Source organism: Aotus nancymaae, unplaced genomic scaffold, assembly GCF_030222135.1.
Source record: "Aotus nancymaae isolate 86718 unplaced genomic scaffold, 86718_ANA_hifiasm-v0.15.2.pri h1tg000057l, whole genome shotgun sequence".
In the NCBI taxonomy this organism is placed as follows: Eukaryota; Metazoa; Chordata; class Mammalia; order Primates; family Aotidae; genus Aotus; species Aotus nancymaae.
The window spans coordinates 30721556-30738212 of NW_026988471.1; the positions used below are offsets into that span (position 1 = coordinate 30721556).

General features: G+C 42.5%; 1 protein-coding gene across 1 annotated transcript; it reads left to right on the top strand.

The window, feature by feature from the left end:
- The first annotated feature begins 1130 nt into the window (after positions 1-1130).
- Positions 1131-16255, top strand: LOC105733087 (rho-related GTP-binding protein RhoU). The gene is given in 5 exon segments (XM_064363774.1): positions 1131-1291; positions 15173-15320; positions 15376-15574; positions 15577-15697; positions 15699-16255. Coding segments are annotated over 5 exon segments (1167 nt in total). The 3' UTR covers positions 16237-16255.
- The last annotated feature ends 402 nt before the right edge of the window (positions 16256-16657 follow it).

Consider the following 16657-nt stretch of genomic DNA (forward strand, 5'->3'; position numbering starts at 1 on the left):
TCATTTTTTCCTTCATTTCAACCCTGGTGAATCTGATGGTTATGTGCTTTGGGGTTGCTCTTCTGGAAGAGTATCTCTGTGGGGTTCATTGTATTTCCCATATTTGAATGTTGGCCTGTTTTGCTAGGTTGGGGAAGTTCTCCTGGATAATATCCAGAAGTGTTTTCCAGCTTGGATTCGTTTTCCCCAGCCTCTTCAGGTACACCAATCAAGCATAGATTAGGTATTTTCACATAATCCTATATTTCTTGAAGGCTTTGTTCATTTCTTTTCAGTCTTTTCTCCCTTTTCTTGCCTTCTCTTTTTATTTCATTGTGTTGATCTTCAATCTCTGATATCCTTTCTTCTGCTTGATCTATTTGGCTATTGAAACTCGTGTGTGCTTCACGAAGTTCTCGTGCTGTGTTTTTCAGCTCCATCAAGTCATTTATGTTCTTCTCTAGGCTGGTTATTCTAGTTAGCATTTCATCTAATCTTTTTTCAAGGTTCTTAGTTTCTTTGCATTGGGTTAGAACATGTTCTTTTAGCTTAGAGAAGTTTGTTATTACCCATCTTCTGAAGCCTGCTTCTATCAGCTCATCAAAATCATTTTCTGACCTGTTTTGTTGCCCTGCTGGTGAGTCACTGTGATCCCTCTGGGGAAGAGAGGCATTCTGGACTTTGATGTTTTCATCCTTTTTGCACTGTTCTTCCCATCTTCATGACTTTATCTATCTTTGATCTTTGAAGTTTGTGATTTCGGGTGGGATCTCTGAATGGATGTCCTTTCTGTTAAAGTTGGGGTTATTTCTCCTGTATGAGGCTTTTTTTTTTTTAACACAGGTGTCAGTGTGCCACTTGAGACAGTCTGTCCATTGTCTGCCTGTGGAGGTGCTGCTGAGCTGCCTCAGTGTCAGCCAGGCTGCTGTTTATTCTTCACCTGGTTTCCACTTATGCGGTGGGATTAGCCCCACCTTCCCAGTGGCAGGCTTCTTTCCCTCTGCTGAGCCTGCTGCACCCATATGGAGCTGTGTCTGATGTGTTAACTGAGAAAAATCTCCCTGGAGAGGGAGTCTGGTTGCTGGATCTTGCAGGGATGGGGCCTGTATGGCCATATCCCCCTCCCTGCTTTCAACTCTCCCTTCTGTGGGATGGGCAGTTCCTTCTCGCAAGCTTTCTCGGTGTTAGTCCAAGTCTCCACCCTGCTCTGTGCTGACAAGACACCGGTCTGGCTGGAGCTGCCAGTCTGGGCTGTTGCCCGGGTCTGCGACTCAGGGCAGTTCTCAGCCACATGGCGCCAAAGTCTCAGAGTGTAATGCTATATCTGATTCAGAGTACAAAGGAGGTGACGACCCTGATCCTTCATGCCAGATACAATTTTCAGGTGGGGCAGTGCCCCTCCTTGCCTCAGCTCACCCCCTTTGGGCTACTTTTGACACCTTTTTTGGGGTTAATCCCGCTGTTCAACCAGACCCTTTGGAATGAACCCGGTACCTCACTCGAAGACGCAGATATTGCTCTGATTCTGTGTCTCACTCAGTGGGAGCTGCACTCTGGAGAAGCCCCCTTTCGGCCATCTTGGTCCCCCACTCAATGTTCATTTTTTAAAAATATAACTGAACGTATCCATTGTATGAATATATCACAATATGTTTATCCTGTGGATGGATATTGAAGTTGCTTCCAGTTTTTGGTTACTTCAAATAAAGCTGCCACAAACATTTGCAAACACTGTTAAAATTATTGTTACTAAATGTGAACTCTGTTAATGAATATGAAAGGAATGCCAGGTGTGGTGGCTCATGCCTGTAATCCCAGCACTTTGGGAGGCCGACATGGGCAGATCACCTGAGGTCGCAAGTTCAAGACCAGCCTGACCAACATGGAGAAACCCCATCTCCACTAAAAATACAAAATTAGCTGGGCATGGTGGCGCGCGTCTGGATTCTCAGCTACTCAGGAGGCTGAGGCAGAAGAATCGCTTGAACCCAGGAGGTTGCGGTGAACTGAGATCCTGCCATTGCACTCCAGCCTAGGCAACAAGAGTGAAACTCCATCTCAATAAAAAAAAAAAAAGAAAGAAAGGAGATGGAACGGTCATGAAATGTTATTTCCAATCCTGACATCCTTATGCTTGAGCTAATGACAGATCCAGCCTCCCTTTGACCACTTAAAAAGGCAGAAGACAGAATGAGTTCAAACACATGGCTGGGTGCAGTGGCTCACTTCTGTAATCCCAGCACTTCGTGAGGTCAAGACAGGCAGATCACCTGAGGTCAGGAGCTTGAGACCAGCCTAGCCAAGATGGTGAAACCCCGTCTCTACTAAAAATACAAAAATTAGCATGAGATGGCTCATGCCTGTAGTCCCAGCTACCAGGGAGGCTGAGGTGGTAGGATCACTGGAACCCAGGAGTTGGAGGTTGAAGTGAGCCAAGATCGCACCACTGCATTCCAACCTGGGTGACAAAGCAAGACCCTGTCTCAGAGAAAAAAAAAAAAAGTCAGCCAGCTGTGGTGGTGCCCACCTATAATCCCAGCTACTCGGGAGGCTTAGGCATGAGAATCACTTGAACCTGGGAGGCTGAGGTTGCAGTGAGCCGAAATCATGCCACTGCACTCTAGCATGGGTGACAGAGCCCAGACTCTGTCCCAGAAAAAAAAAAATAGTTTTGTGTCTTCAGTCCCATAGATGCTATTAGATACTAACAGAAGAGGGGAACTATCGTTCAAGAGTCTACTGAGTGGTTTCAGTATAATTCCAGCAATAAGATCCAGTTCTGGCTGACCATGCCCCAAGCGTATAACAGTATTAGCAATGTGTTAGTGCTTTTCACCCTTATGTCACTGTAATCCTAAGAGGCAGCTAGCAGTATTATCTCATTTTACAAGGAAAGTAAGACTTTTGGCAAATAAGTGAATAAATGATAGTGTTGGAAACCAAACAAGTCAGTAAGACACCAAAGCCTTTGTTCTGTCCTCTATACCAAGGTTTGTCTGGTGGGGAGCAGTGACTCATGCCTATAATCCCAGCACTTTGGAAGGCCAAATCGGGTGGACCGTCTAAGGTCAGGAGTTGATCAGCCCGGCCAACATGGTGAAACGCCATCTCTACTAAAAATACAAAAATTAGCCGGGCATGGTGATGTGTCCCTGTAATCTCAGCTACTTGGGAGGCTGAGATAGGAGAATCGTTTAAAGCTGGGAGGCGGAGGTTGCAGTGAGCTGAGATCGCACCACTGCACTCCAGCCTGTGTGACAGTGCAAGACTCTGTCTCAAAAAAATGAAACGGTTACCACAATGTCATCTCAGTTTATACCGAATCTGACCAAATTTTGAAGCATAATTAGGATGTCAGTGTTATTCAACAAAGACTTCTGCTTTTAGAAATTTTATCTTACCACTGGTAGTGGTGGTGTGGGCCGATAGTTCCAGCTACTCAGGAGGCTGAGGTGGGAGGATCGCTGGAGGAGTTCTGAGCTGTAGTGCACTATGCCCATCCGGTGTCTGCACTAAGTTCAGCATCAATATGGTGACCTCCCGGGAGTGGGGGACTACCAGATTGCCTAAGGAGTGGTGACCGGGCCAGGTCGGAAACGGAGCAGGTCAAAATTTGGTTGCTGATCAGTAGTTGGATCGTGCCTGTGAATAGCCACTGCACTCCAGCCTGGGCAACATAGCAAGAACCTGTCTTTAAAAAAAAAAGAAAGAAAAAAAAGAAATTTTATCTTACCTTCCCATTTTATACAAATTGATCAATTTTCCCAAGTATGTTGAAACAGCTGTAAAAATAATTGGGGTGAGGTAAAACCAGTAAATTCCCTGTGAATATCCAGACATTTATGTAGTTTGCATAATTTTCCTATCTAGGATTGAACTCATGAGTATTTGACTACAGACACTGAAATAAGATTGAGCTCCATTAAAACTAACTTAAAGCTAAGCTGTTTGAGGAAAAAAGGATAATTAGCTAATCAATATGTATATCCATGTAAAGAAATACATTTTAAGGGTGGCTTGCCACACCAAAGTCATGGAGTTTCCTCTGAAAGTTCTGAAGATTGGCTGGGCACAGTGACTCACACTTGTAATCCTAACACTTTGGGAGGCTCAGATGGGCTGATCACTTGTGGTCAGGAGTTCAAGACCAGCCTGGCCAACATGATGAAACCCCATCTCTACTAAAAATACAAATATTAGGCAGGCGTGGTGGCACATGCTTATAATCCCAACTACTCAGGAGGCTGAGGCAATAGAATCAGTTGAATTCAGGAGAGGAGGTTGCAGTGAGCCAAGATCAGGCCACTGCACTCCAGCCTGAGTGACAGAGCCACTCTGCCTAAAAAAAAAGAAAAAGAAAGAAAGAAAAAAGAAAAAGATAAAGATAAAGGTTAGTGTGAGTAGGTTTGGAATTAACTAGACTGGATGATTTTAAAGCCTCAGTATTTTCTGATTTTTTTTTTCTTAATGGAAGTTTACGATTCATTATTGGAAAATTCCAAACCATTGTTTGATTTAGGTAGAGAAAAAGATACACTGATATCTCTCAAGTTATATATTTCTAAACATTGATGATTGCACATTATTGTGATGTGATGAAGGACATTATTAGAGGTGTCAGGATTGCTAGCAAACAAAATAAACTGTGTAGCCCTGGTGTTATACAATTCCAGGCTCTCTGTTGTCTATGTCCTGATATTAGAGGGTCTCCAGACCTCCTAACCACTCCCTCAACCTCCAACAGTTCCTCAAGGCAGAATTAAACCACAATAAAATACCACTACCACATACACCACATTGGCTTAAATTAAACAGCTTGACAATACCATGTGTTGACAGGAAAATAGAGCAAGAAGAAGTACCATTCACCACAGGTAGACATATAAGTGGACATACCCACTTTGGAAAGCAGCTTGGCACTGTCCACTAAAGGTTGTTGCAAATACCCTATAACTTAGCAATTCCATTCCTAGGTAGACAGGATAGAGCAGGGATTCTCAAAGTATGGTCCCTGCACCAACAGCATCAGCATCACCTGGGAACTTAGAAATGCCAAATCCTTGTGCTCCACCCAGACATACTCAAGCAGCAACTATAGGTGTAGGGCCCAGCAATCTGGGTTATAATAAACCCTCCACGTTACTGTAGTGCATTTTAAAATTTGAGAACTACTGCCATGGAGAATTAGAAACTTGTGTTTATCAAGATACATGGACAAGGATGTTTTTGACAGCATTGTTTATAATAAGCTAACACTGAAAACAAGCCAAATTTCCATCATACTATAATGGATAAATATGTTATAGAATAGTTATATAATACAGTGAAACATTAAAAAATAATGAATCACAGCTCTATAAAATTTCATGGCTATCTCAAATGTAATGGTGAGTAAATATTGAAGATGCAAAGAATATGTTTTTATATCTACATAGAGAAAAGTTCTTGTCAAAGTATATATATATAAAGTATATATATGTGTGTGTGTGTGTATATATATATATATATACACATAATGTTCTAAGAACCCAAACCTATATCCTCAGTTCTAATCCTTCCTTCCTTTCTTTCTTTCTTTTTCTTTCTTTCTTTCTTTTCTTTCTTACAAGACAGAGTTTCACACTTGTTCCCCAGGCTAGAGTGCCACAACCTCCAACTCCCAGGTTCAATTGATTCTCCTGCCTCAGCCTCCCGAGTAGCTGGGATTACTGGCATGCATCACCATGCCTGGTTAATTTTGTATTTTTAGCAGAGATGGGGTTTCTCCATGTTCGTCAGGCTGGTCTCAAACTCCCAACCTCAGGTGATCTGCTCACCTCAGCCTTCCAAAGTGTTAGGATTACAGGCATGAGCCACCTCGCCTGGTCCAGTTCTAATCTTTTCTTAGAACTCTAGGCTGGCACGTAACTAGTACCTACCACACAATTTGTGTTCAGCTCATATAACATATCTTATTCTTTATAACTATAATCTCTATAGTGACCACAGAGTATTTAATAATATGGGTATACCACATTTATTTAACTACTTTCTTCTTGAAGGGCTTTGCTAGAACATTGTTTAGGCTGCCCCTGTAGGCTGAAAATTCTAGGAGGTGAGAGAGCTTGTCTGTCCTCTAAGACAGTACCTGCTCTTCAATAGTTCATCGAGTTGCTTTTCCAGATTAACTTTCCTGTAAGAAAAAAGAATGTTGGCCAGATGTGATGGCTCACACCTGTAATCCCAGCACTTTGGGAGGCTGAGGCAGGTGGATCACGAGGTCAAGAAATCGAGACCATCCTGGCCAAGATGGTGAAACTCCTTCTCTACTAAAAATACAAAAATTAGCTAGGTATAGTGGCACACACTTGTAGACCCAGCTACTTGGAAAGCTGAGACAGGAGAATCACTTGAACCCAGGAGGCAGAGGTTGCAGTGAACTGAGATCACACCACTGCACTCCAGCCTGGTGACGAAGTGAGACTCTGTCTCAAAAAAAAAAAAGGAAAAAGAATGCTTTGGTCAGTTTTATTAATCTTCATTATAGCATGAATTGATCCCTTGTACATTTTTTTTTACAGTGAATTAGCCCTGGAGAATCCAGTCAAGTCTGGATGACATGACAACAAATATTCCAGACTTGGAAAATGAGACTGTAGATTCTGGGACAGAGTGATCCTCTAAGGTCACTTAATTTCCCTCTCTGACATCTCTTTTCTGTCCCAGTGCAATAGCAGCTAGGAAATGTGTGGCCTTAGACTTAGGAAACCGTATGTCTCCAATTTTCTCAGAGTACCTACTTAAAATATTCTAGCTCTCCTAAATTTAATTGATCTTGTGTTCTAGTTTGTGGTTTGGGACATTTAACCCCATACCTGGACTAGAGAGTGACTGGCTCTAGAGAAAATGCTTGTAGGGCAGAATTGCAGAGTTTTGAACGCCAGGCTGAATACTTTCTATAAATATGACTCTGTGCAGTTTGAAAGACATCAAAGATTTTAAAGTCAGTTAAAAATGTGCTTATTACAGGACAAAAATGAGTATTGGATAACTAAAAAAAAAAAGGAACGGAAAATAAATTTAAAAATTAAAAAAATGTGCTTAGATCTGTGCTTTAGAGCAGTGCTTCTCAAACTTTACATGTATATAAATCACCTGGGGGGTCTTGTTAAAAAGCAGATTCTGATGTAGTAAGTCTGGAGTAGGGATTGAGTTTCTGCAGTTCTAACAAGCTCCCAGGTGATGCTGCTGCCCTTGAACCGGGACCACACGTTAAGAGCGAGGCTTTAAATACCTCCAGTAAGTATTTATGATAGTTCTCTGGCATAGCTAGGCCATTTTAATGGTTTGATGGTAAGAAGGGAGGAAATAAAAGAATAAGAGCAGTACAGTGAAAAAAAGAACATAGCCAGGCACAGGGCTCATGCCTGTAATCCCAGCAATTTGGGAGATTGAGGCAGGTGGATCACTTGAGGTCAGGAGTTCAAGACCAGCCTGACCAACATGGTGAAACCCTGTATCTACTAAAAATACTAAATTAGCCAGGCATTGTGGCATGCACCTCTAGTCCTAGCTACTGGGGAGGCTGAGGCACTAAAATCACTCAAACCTGGGAAGCGGAGTTTGCAGTGAGCTGAGATCACACCACCACACTCCAGCCTGGGCGACAAGAGGGAAACTCCATCTCAAAAAAAAGAGAGAGAACATAAATTAATTCCCCAAATATTTATCCCTCACCCCTCCCCCCATTTTCACTCCTCTGTGCACTACTGATACAGCAGTAAGTGGAAGAGATGAAACTATCTGCTCTCAGGGATGTGAAAGTGGAGGCGGTCTTGGGGTGAACGTTTGCATGTGGAAGGTGATGCAAGACTCCCTTGCAAAGGAGGGAGAAGGGAATGAGTCTATTTTTCCTTACACAAAGAGTCAATCATAAACATTATCATCATTTTCTATGAGGACTACATTCATCACAGCATTTCCAGTGCCTACTATACTGCCCGGCATATTAGTAAGTGCTCTGTAGTTGTTTGTGAAATGAATAAATGACATCTCAATTCTAACCCTGAATGACTCACAAGATGATGGTGTTTTAAACAAGACAGGCAACATTAGACCGGAAAAGTGGTGAATGTGGTCGGAGGCAGAAAATCAACTATTATATTGGAAGTGCTTATAAAATTTATGTGGAGATATTCATCAATCATCTCAAATTAATGGTTAAGACCTGTGATGTTCCACTACTCATATGTGACCATTTACATTTTTTATTTTTGAGACAGTGTCTCACCCTGTCACCCAGGATGGAGTGCAACTCACAGCTTACTACAACTTCGAAATCCCAAGCTCAAGTGATTCTCCCACCTAAGCCTCCCGATTAGCTAAGACTACAGGCCCATGCCATCATGCCTGGCTAATTTTTGTCTTTTTTTGGTAGAGACAGGGTATTGCCATGGTGCCCAGGCTGGCCTCAAACCCCTGGACTCAAGCAATCCACATGCCTCAGCCACCCAAAGTGCTGGGACTACAGGCACGAGTCATCACACTCAGCCTTAAATTAATTAAAATTAAATAAAATTTAAAATCCAGTTTCTGGCTGGGCACAGTGGCTCACGCCTGTAATCCCAGCACTTTGGGAGGCTAAGATGGGCAGATCACCTGAGATCAGGAGTTCGAGACCACCCTGTCTCTACTGAAAATACAAAAATTAGCTGGGTATGGTGGCATGTACTTGTAGTCCTAGCTACTCTGGAGGCTGAGGCAATAGAATGGCTTCAACCTGGGAGGTGGAGGTTGCAGTGAGCCAAGATGGTGCCACTGCACTGCACTCCAGCCTGGATGACAGAGCAAGACACTGTCACAAACAAACAAACACAGCACACGCAAAACCCCCAAAGCTAACTGTGTCGCTCTGCTAAACGTAACGAAGCACACAAAATTTCTCTGTACCCTACTGTCTGCAGCCGCATTTTCAGACCTTTTCTGACTCTCAAACTTCTTTCACTCTCATAATTTTGTTAACCTCCTTAGGAACTTAAAAAGCATTTTGTCCATTTTTCATAAAACTTATTTTAGATAAATTTTATTTTAAAACAATATCTTTTTATAAATGGAAAGTTATTTTAACATCATCTTAAAGAGTAAAAGACAAATCTCTACTTTTTCTTTGTAACAAGTGATGCATGACATTTAATTGACTTTAAGTATATTAAGTATGACAATTTTCACAACTGGGCATGAGAAATGGCAAAGGTTCTGTTTTTGGTTTTTGTCTATATCAAACATACTCTGGCTTAAGCCTCCCGTTACCTACGTTGGCAAAAAGAAAAAAAAACGTCCAACCTTTGTGTTGTGTAAGAGTTCCAGAGTTTCTGCAGTTTATCCAGAGTAGAAGTGGGTCAGGCCCTTAAGCCACAGGGATAGCTCTTGCTTTTCTACTTAGCTGTCTGAAGGCAAAAACTGTGTCTCAACTCCTCTCTGCCAAGTTCGGTCTCCAGGGTCTTTGCTAAGATCCCTAAACTGCTGCATCTGGGCTCTTAACACCAGAAGGGCTCGGGGACCCCCTACCCAGGGTCCTCCTACCCAGTGCACCTGAGGCTTCAGGACTGTTGGCATTGCAGGGAGCCTGCTTCCTTCCTGTCTCAACCCTCTGGGACACTTCAGCTTAAAATTTTCGCAGATCTAGACTTATTTAATGGTTTTTGTTTAGGTTCCTGACAATTGTTTCAGCCCTGAAACACTCACTCCCTGCTGTGCATTAGGAGTTCCAAGACCCTATAGACAAAGGCCTGGCTACCTTCTTTGGTACAGGGAAGCATTAATCTACTTTCTTTCTCAGAAAGATGCAGCAATAAAAATATAGTGTAAATTACTCAGGAAGTCATTCTGCCTCATAAAACAGCTAATAAAATTTCTTACTACGTATATATGTAACAAAAAACTTTTTTGTTAACAAAGACATTTTTATTAAGGTACAATGAACACCATAAAATGCACAGGTCTTAAGTGTATAGGGTGATGAGTTTTGATAAATTTATATACCCATGTAACTAAAACCCTGATCAAGATATGCCTTAGCCATAGCCCTGAATGGAAACGACCCTCAGGTTGTTTTCTAGTCTCTGCCCTCCTCTCTGCTCAGACACAACCTCTGTTCTGATTTCTGTCGTCATGGATTAGTTTTGCCTATTCTTTTTTTTTTTTCTAAAGAAGTTAAAAGTTAAATTTAAAAATATCTTACAACAAATAAAAGTGTAAAAAAAAACATACCAAAATTCATGGAATGTAGCAAAAACAGTTAAAAGGGAAATTTATAGCAATAAATGTTCTATGCTTTGAATATATTGTCCTTTCAAAACTCACACCTAAATGTTATCTCCAATGTGGCAGCACTGTGAGGGATTCTTTTTTTCCTTTTATTATTATTATACTTTAAGTTCTGAGATACATGCGCAGAACCTGCAGGTTTTTTACATAGGTGTACACGTGCCATGGTGGTTTGCTACACCCATCAACCCGTCATTTACATTAGGTATTTCTCCTAATTCTGTCCCTCCCCTAGCCCCTCCACCCCCAGACAGGCTCCAGTGTGGTGTGTGATGTTCCCCTCCCTATGTCCATGTGTTCTCATTGTTTAACTCCCACTTATGAGTGAGAACATGTGGTGTTTGGCTTTCTGTTCTTGTGTTAGTTTGCTGAGAATTATGGTTTCCAGCTTCATCCCTGTCTTTGCAAAGGACATGAACTTATCCTTTTTTATGACTACATTGTATTCCATGGTGTATATGTGCCACACTTTCTTTATCCAGTCTATCATTGATGGGCATTTGAGTTGATTCCAAGTCTTTACTATTGTGAACACTGCTGTAATAAACACACATGTGCATGTGTCTTTATAGCAGAATGATGTATAATCCTTTGGGTACATACCTAGTAATGGGATTGCTGGACCAAGTGGTATTTCTGGTTCTAGATCCTTGAGGAATTGCCACACTGTCTTCCACAATGGTTGAACTAATTTACACTCCCACCAACAGTGTAAAAGCATTCCTGTTTCTTCACATCCTCTCCAGCATCTGTTTCCTGACTTCTTAATGATCACCATTCTAACTGGCATGAGATGGTATCTCATTGTGATTTTGATTTGCATTTCTCTAATGACCAATGATGATGAGCTTTTTTTCATATGTTTGTTGGCCACCAGTTCTGCCTATTCTTGAACACTGCAAAAATAGAATCATACAGTATATGTTCTTGTGTGTCTGATTTCTTTTGCTAAGCATAATGTGTTTGAGATTCATATATGTTGTTGACAAACAATTTTTTTTTTTTTTGAGATGGAGTCTCGCTCTGTTGCCCAGGCCAGAGTGCAATGGTGCAATCATGGCTCACTGCAGCTTCCACCTCCCAGATTCAAGCAATTCTCCTGGCTCAGCCTACCAAGTAGCTGGGATTACAGGCATGTGCCACCATGCCCAGTTAATTTTTGCATTTTTAGTAGAGATAGGGTTCCACTATGCTAGCCAGTCTAGTCTTAAACTCTTGACCTCAGGTGATCCACACCCCTCCACCTCCCAAAGTGCTGAGATTACAGGAATGAGCCACTGTGCCCAGTCCATCTTTTTCATTTTAGTCACTCTGGTGAGTCTGTGTGGTATTGTACTGTTGTGTTAATGTGCATTTCCCTAATGACTAAAAGTAGTGTGCAACTTCTCATGTTTATCGGCCATTTGGAAATTCTCTTTTGTGAACTGCCTGTTCAAGTCTTTTGCACATTTTTAATTACTGAGTTATCAGTGTTTCTTTTACTTAACTGATTTGTAGGAATTCTTTAAATACTACAGACATGAGTTCTTTGCCAGATATAGGCATTTAAAATAAATTCTACCACTCTGTGACTCACTTTTTCATTTACAGTGGTGTCTTAATGACCAAAAGTTCCAAATTTTAATGAAATTCAATTTATGAAGTTTTGTTAAGATTAGTGTTCCCCTCCCTACCCCCACCCCCACCCCCAGTGCAAGATATCTTTGCTTACCACTAGGCCATGAAGATATCCTTATATATTTCTTCTAGAAGCCTTATTTTTTTCTCTTTCACATTTAGATCTATGATCCATCTCAAATTATTTTTGCATATGGTGTAGGGTAGGGGTCAACACTCCTCTCCTCCCTATGTATATATCTAATTCTTCCAGTAGAACAGGAACTAGGGTAAAAATGAGTGAGGTACTCACCTTGAACACAAAATATAAGAAGCACCAAAAACTTAATAATCAAGATACTTAATGAAACATTTTTGGCCAGGCATGGTGGTTCATGCCTGTAATCCTAGCACTTTGGGAGGCTGAGGCAGGCAGATCATGGGGTCAAGTGATCGAGATCATCCTGACCAACATGGTAAAACCCCATCTCTACTAAAAACACAAAAATTAGCCAGGGGTGGTAGCACGTGCCTGTAATTCCAGCTACTCGGGAGGCTGAGGCAGGAGATTCGCTTGAACCTGGGAGTCAGAGGTTGCAGTGAGCCGTGATTGCACCACTGCACTCCAGCCTGGTGAGAGAGTGAGACTTCATCTTTTTTGTTTTTTGTTTCTTTTGTTGTTGTTGTTTATTTTCTTTTTTTCTTTTTGTTTTTTGTTTGAAACTCCATCTCAAAAAAAAATAGTTCCTCTCTAAACTGGTTATTTTAGTTAGCAATGAAAAAACAGTTAAACACAATACCATTATCATGCCAAAAAATTTAACAGTAATTTGTAAAACCATCAAATACCCGTCAGCGTTCAAATTCCAATTATGGGCTGGGTGCGGTGACTCACAACTGTAATCCCAGCACTTTGGGAGACTAAGGCAGGAGAATTGCTTGAGCTCAGGAATTGGAGATTAGCCTGTGCAACATGGTGAAGCCCTGTCTTTACTAACAATAAAAAAAATTACCTGGGAGTGGTGGGGTGTGCCTATGGTCCCAGCTACTTGGGAGGCTGAGGTGGGAGGATCACTTGAGCCTAGAGGGAAGAGGTTGCAGTGAGCCAAGACAGCCCCACAGCACTCCAGCTTGGGTGACGGAGCCAGACCTTGTTTCAAAAAAAAAAAAAAAAATCTAATTGTCTCCTAACTGATATAAATTATTATTTACAGTCTGTTTGACTAAGGATCACAGCTTGAAATGAATTTGTGTGTCTCTTAACTGTCTTCTAATCTGTAAATTCTCCATCTTCACTCCTTTCTTCTATTTTATCCATTTATGTGTTGAAGAAATGGAGCCAGGCGCAGTGGCTCACACCTGTAATCCCAGCACTTTGGGAGGCCAAAGTCGGTGGATCACTTGATGTCAGGAGTTTGAGACCAACCTGGCCAACATGGTGAAACCCTGTCTCTACTAAAAATATAAAAAATTAGCCAGGCATGGTGGCATGTGCCTGTAATCCCAGCTACTTGGGAGGCTGAGCCAGGAGAATCACTTGAACCCGAGAGGCAGAGGTTGCAGTGAGCTGAGATTGCACCACTGCACTCCAACCTGGGCAACGGAGCAAGACTCTGTCTCAAAAAATAAAAAGTAAATAAAATGAATAAAACTTTTTTTGTAGAGTTAGGGTCTCACTATATTGCCCTGACTGGTCTTGAATTTCTGGCCTCAAGCAATCCTCCTACCTTGCCCTTTCAAAATGCTGGGATTACAGGCATGAGCCACCATACCCAGCCTAAATGTCATTTTCTAAATGATCATGATTCTTGAAAACACAATAGATTTTTCTATATTGACTTTCTACCTAGAGACTTTGCTAAATTTGCTTATCAATTCTAATTACCTATCTGTAGATGTCTTTGGATATTCTACATAATTATATTGTCTGCAAATAATAATTTTAAATTATTTCTTCCTTTCTGATTCTTATAGCCTTTTTGTTTGTTTGATTGCATTCATTAGGACTTCCTGTACAATGTTCAATGGAAGTGGTATAGGATTCTTATATTTTTTTTTATGTAGAGGAAAGTTTTCAAGAATTTGCCATTTATGTGTAATGTTTGCTATATGGTTTTTACAAATACTCTACCAAACTAAGGAAGTTCCCTTTTATTTCCAGTCTGCAAATAGTTTTAGTATGAATGGGTGTTAATTTTTATCTTTTTATTTATTTATTTATTTATTTATTTATTTATTTATTTGAGGCAGAGTCTCACTCTGTTGCCCGGGCTGGAGTACAGTGGTGTGATCTCGGCTCACTGCAACCTCTGCCTCCTGGGTTCAAGTGATTCTTGTGCCTCATCCTCCTGAGTATCTGGGAGTTCAGGCAAGCACCACCACGCCTGGCTAATTTTAGAATATTCAGTAGAGATGGGGTTTCACCATTTTGGCTAGGCTGATCTCAAACTCCTGACCTCAGGTGATCTGCCCTCCTTGACATCCCAAAGTACTGAGATTAAAAGCATGAGCCACTGCGACTGGTGGGGTGATAAATTTTATCAAGTGATTTTCATGTCTCTATGTGAGATGGTTATAAGGTTTTCTTGTTTATTCTATCAATGTGCTGAATGACACTGAGTTTTGAAAACAAAACAACTGTGAAATCTTGGAATAAATATAACATGTTCATGACGCTTTTCTTTTCTTTCTTTCTTTTTTCTTTCTTTTTTTTTTTTTTTTTTAGATGAAGTCTCACTCTGTTGCCCAGGCTGCAGTGCAGTGCAGTGATACAATCTTGGCTCACTGCAACCTCTGCCTCCTGGGTCCAAGTGATTCTCCTGACTCAGCCTTCCTAGAAGCTGGGACTACAGGTGCCTGCCACCACACCTGTTGGACAGGTTGGTCTCGAACTCCTGACCTCAAGTGATCCATATGCCTTGGTCTCCCAAAGTGCTGGGATTGCAGGTATGGGCCACTGCGCCTGGCGGATGCTTTTCATATATTATTGGATTCACTTTGCGATATTTTGTTTAGGACTTTTGTATCTAAGTCCATGAAAGAGATTGGATTATAATTTTTCTTTCTAATATTGTCCTTATTAGATTTTAGAATCAAAGTCTTTCCTGCCTCCTATCATAGGAGAATTAATTCCTCTTTTTCACCTCATTGGAATGAGAGACACCCCTAACCCAAAATTCTAAAGGTTTTTGATGTTTTATGCCAGGAACCTGGGACAAACCAGATTATTCTTTATTATAACAAACACACATATGAGAGAATGAGAGAGAGATTTTAAGAAATTGACTCACAGGTGTCGCCGGGAAGCCGGGCGGAGACAGAGCGCTCGGGATCCACGGCGCTCGGACCGCTGTCCCCCAATCGCGTGGGGCAGAGCAGCTGGCGCCGCAGGAGCGAGAAGCCACGACCTTCCGCGGCCGCCCTTGTCTACGAGCCGTGCGGCCCGGAACCGCCACTCTCAGGGGCCGGGGACGCGCCCGCAGCTGTCGGTGACAGCTTCTCCCTCCCGCAACCCTCCGGGGCGGAGGGGCGGTCGGGCCGGGCCCTGCTCTCCCGCGCCCGCAAGCCCTCTCTCGCGGATCGACGCCCCCGCAGCAGGGGGACCCCGCGTTTCCCGACCGCTGCGAGGCCCCTCCGGTGCCACCGCGTCGGGAGCGCGGGGGACGCGGGGCACGCGGGCCTGGGGAGCCGGGGGGCGGGGGCGCGCGGGCGGTGCCGAGGGGCGCGGCGTCAAGTGCGTGCTGGTCGGCGACGTCGCGGTGGGCAAGGCGAGCCTGGCGATAAGCTACACCACCAACGGCTACCCCACTGAGTACATCCACCGCCTTCGACAACTCCTCGGCTGTGGGGTCTGTGGATGCGCGGCCTGTGACACTCCAGCTCTGTGACACTGCCGGACAGGATGAGTTTGACAAGCTGAGGCCTCTCTGCTACACCAACACAGACATCTTCCTGCTCTGCTTTAGTGTCGTGAGCCCCTCATCTTTCCAGAACGTCAGTGAGAAATGAGTGCCGGATATTCGGTGCCACTGTCCCAAAGCCCCCATCATCCTAGTTGGAACGCAGTCAGATCTCAGAGAAGACGTCAAAGTCCTCATTGAGTTGGACAAATGCAAAGAAAAGCCAGTGCCTGAAGAGGCCGCTAAGCTGTGCGCCGAGGAAATCAAAGCTGCCTCCTACATCGAGTGTTCAGCCTTGACTCAAAAAAACCTCAAAGAGGTCTTTGATGCAGCCATCGTCGCTGGCATTCAATACTCGGACACTCAGCAACAGCCGAAGAAGTCTAAAAGCAGGACTCCAGATAAAATGAAAAACCTCTCCAAGTCCTGGTGGAAGAAGTACTGCTGTTTCGTATGATGCTGGCAAGACACCCAGAAAGGCTATTTTCAGATGAAATCGATATTAGAAGCTTTATTAGCTGAAACAACTCCTTTTACTGTGTAGAACCTGTATAGAGAGTGTGTGTATATGTATTATAGGATGAGCTCTCAACTTATGCATTCTTTCTTGCCTTTAATTTTCTTGTTGTTTGAGCTTAGGGATGAGATACTTATGCAAGATATTTTTGAAGTAAATTAAACATTTTTCACATCTCTGGAAATTTAGAGTTCTAGACCTCTGGGTTAATTGATATCTAATATGAAGAAGACACTCAAATCCAGATGTCAAGAATGCAATTCTGCTACATTATAATGTACAGAAGAACGAAAGGAAGTGTGCTATGGCTAACCCTCTCTTGATTAAGGGCTACTTAATGCAAAGTGCATTACGTACGTGG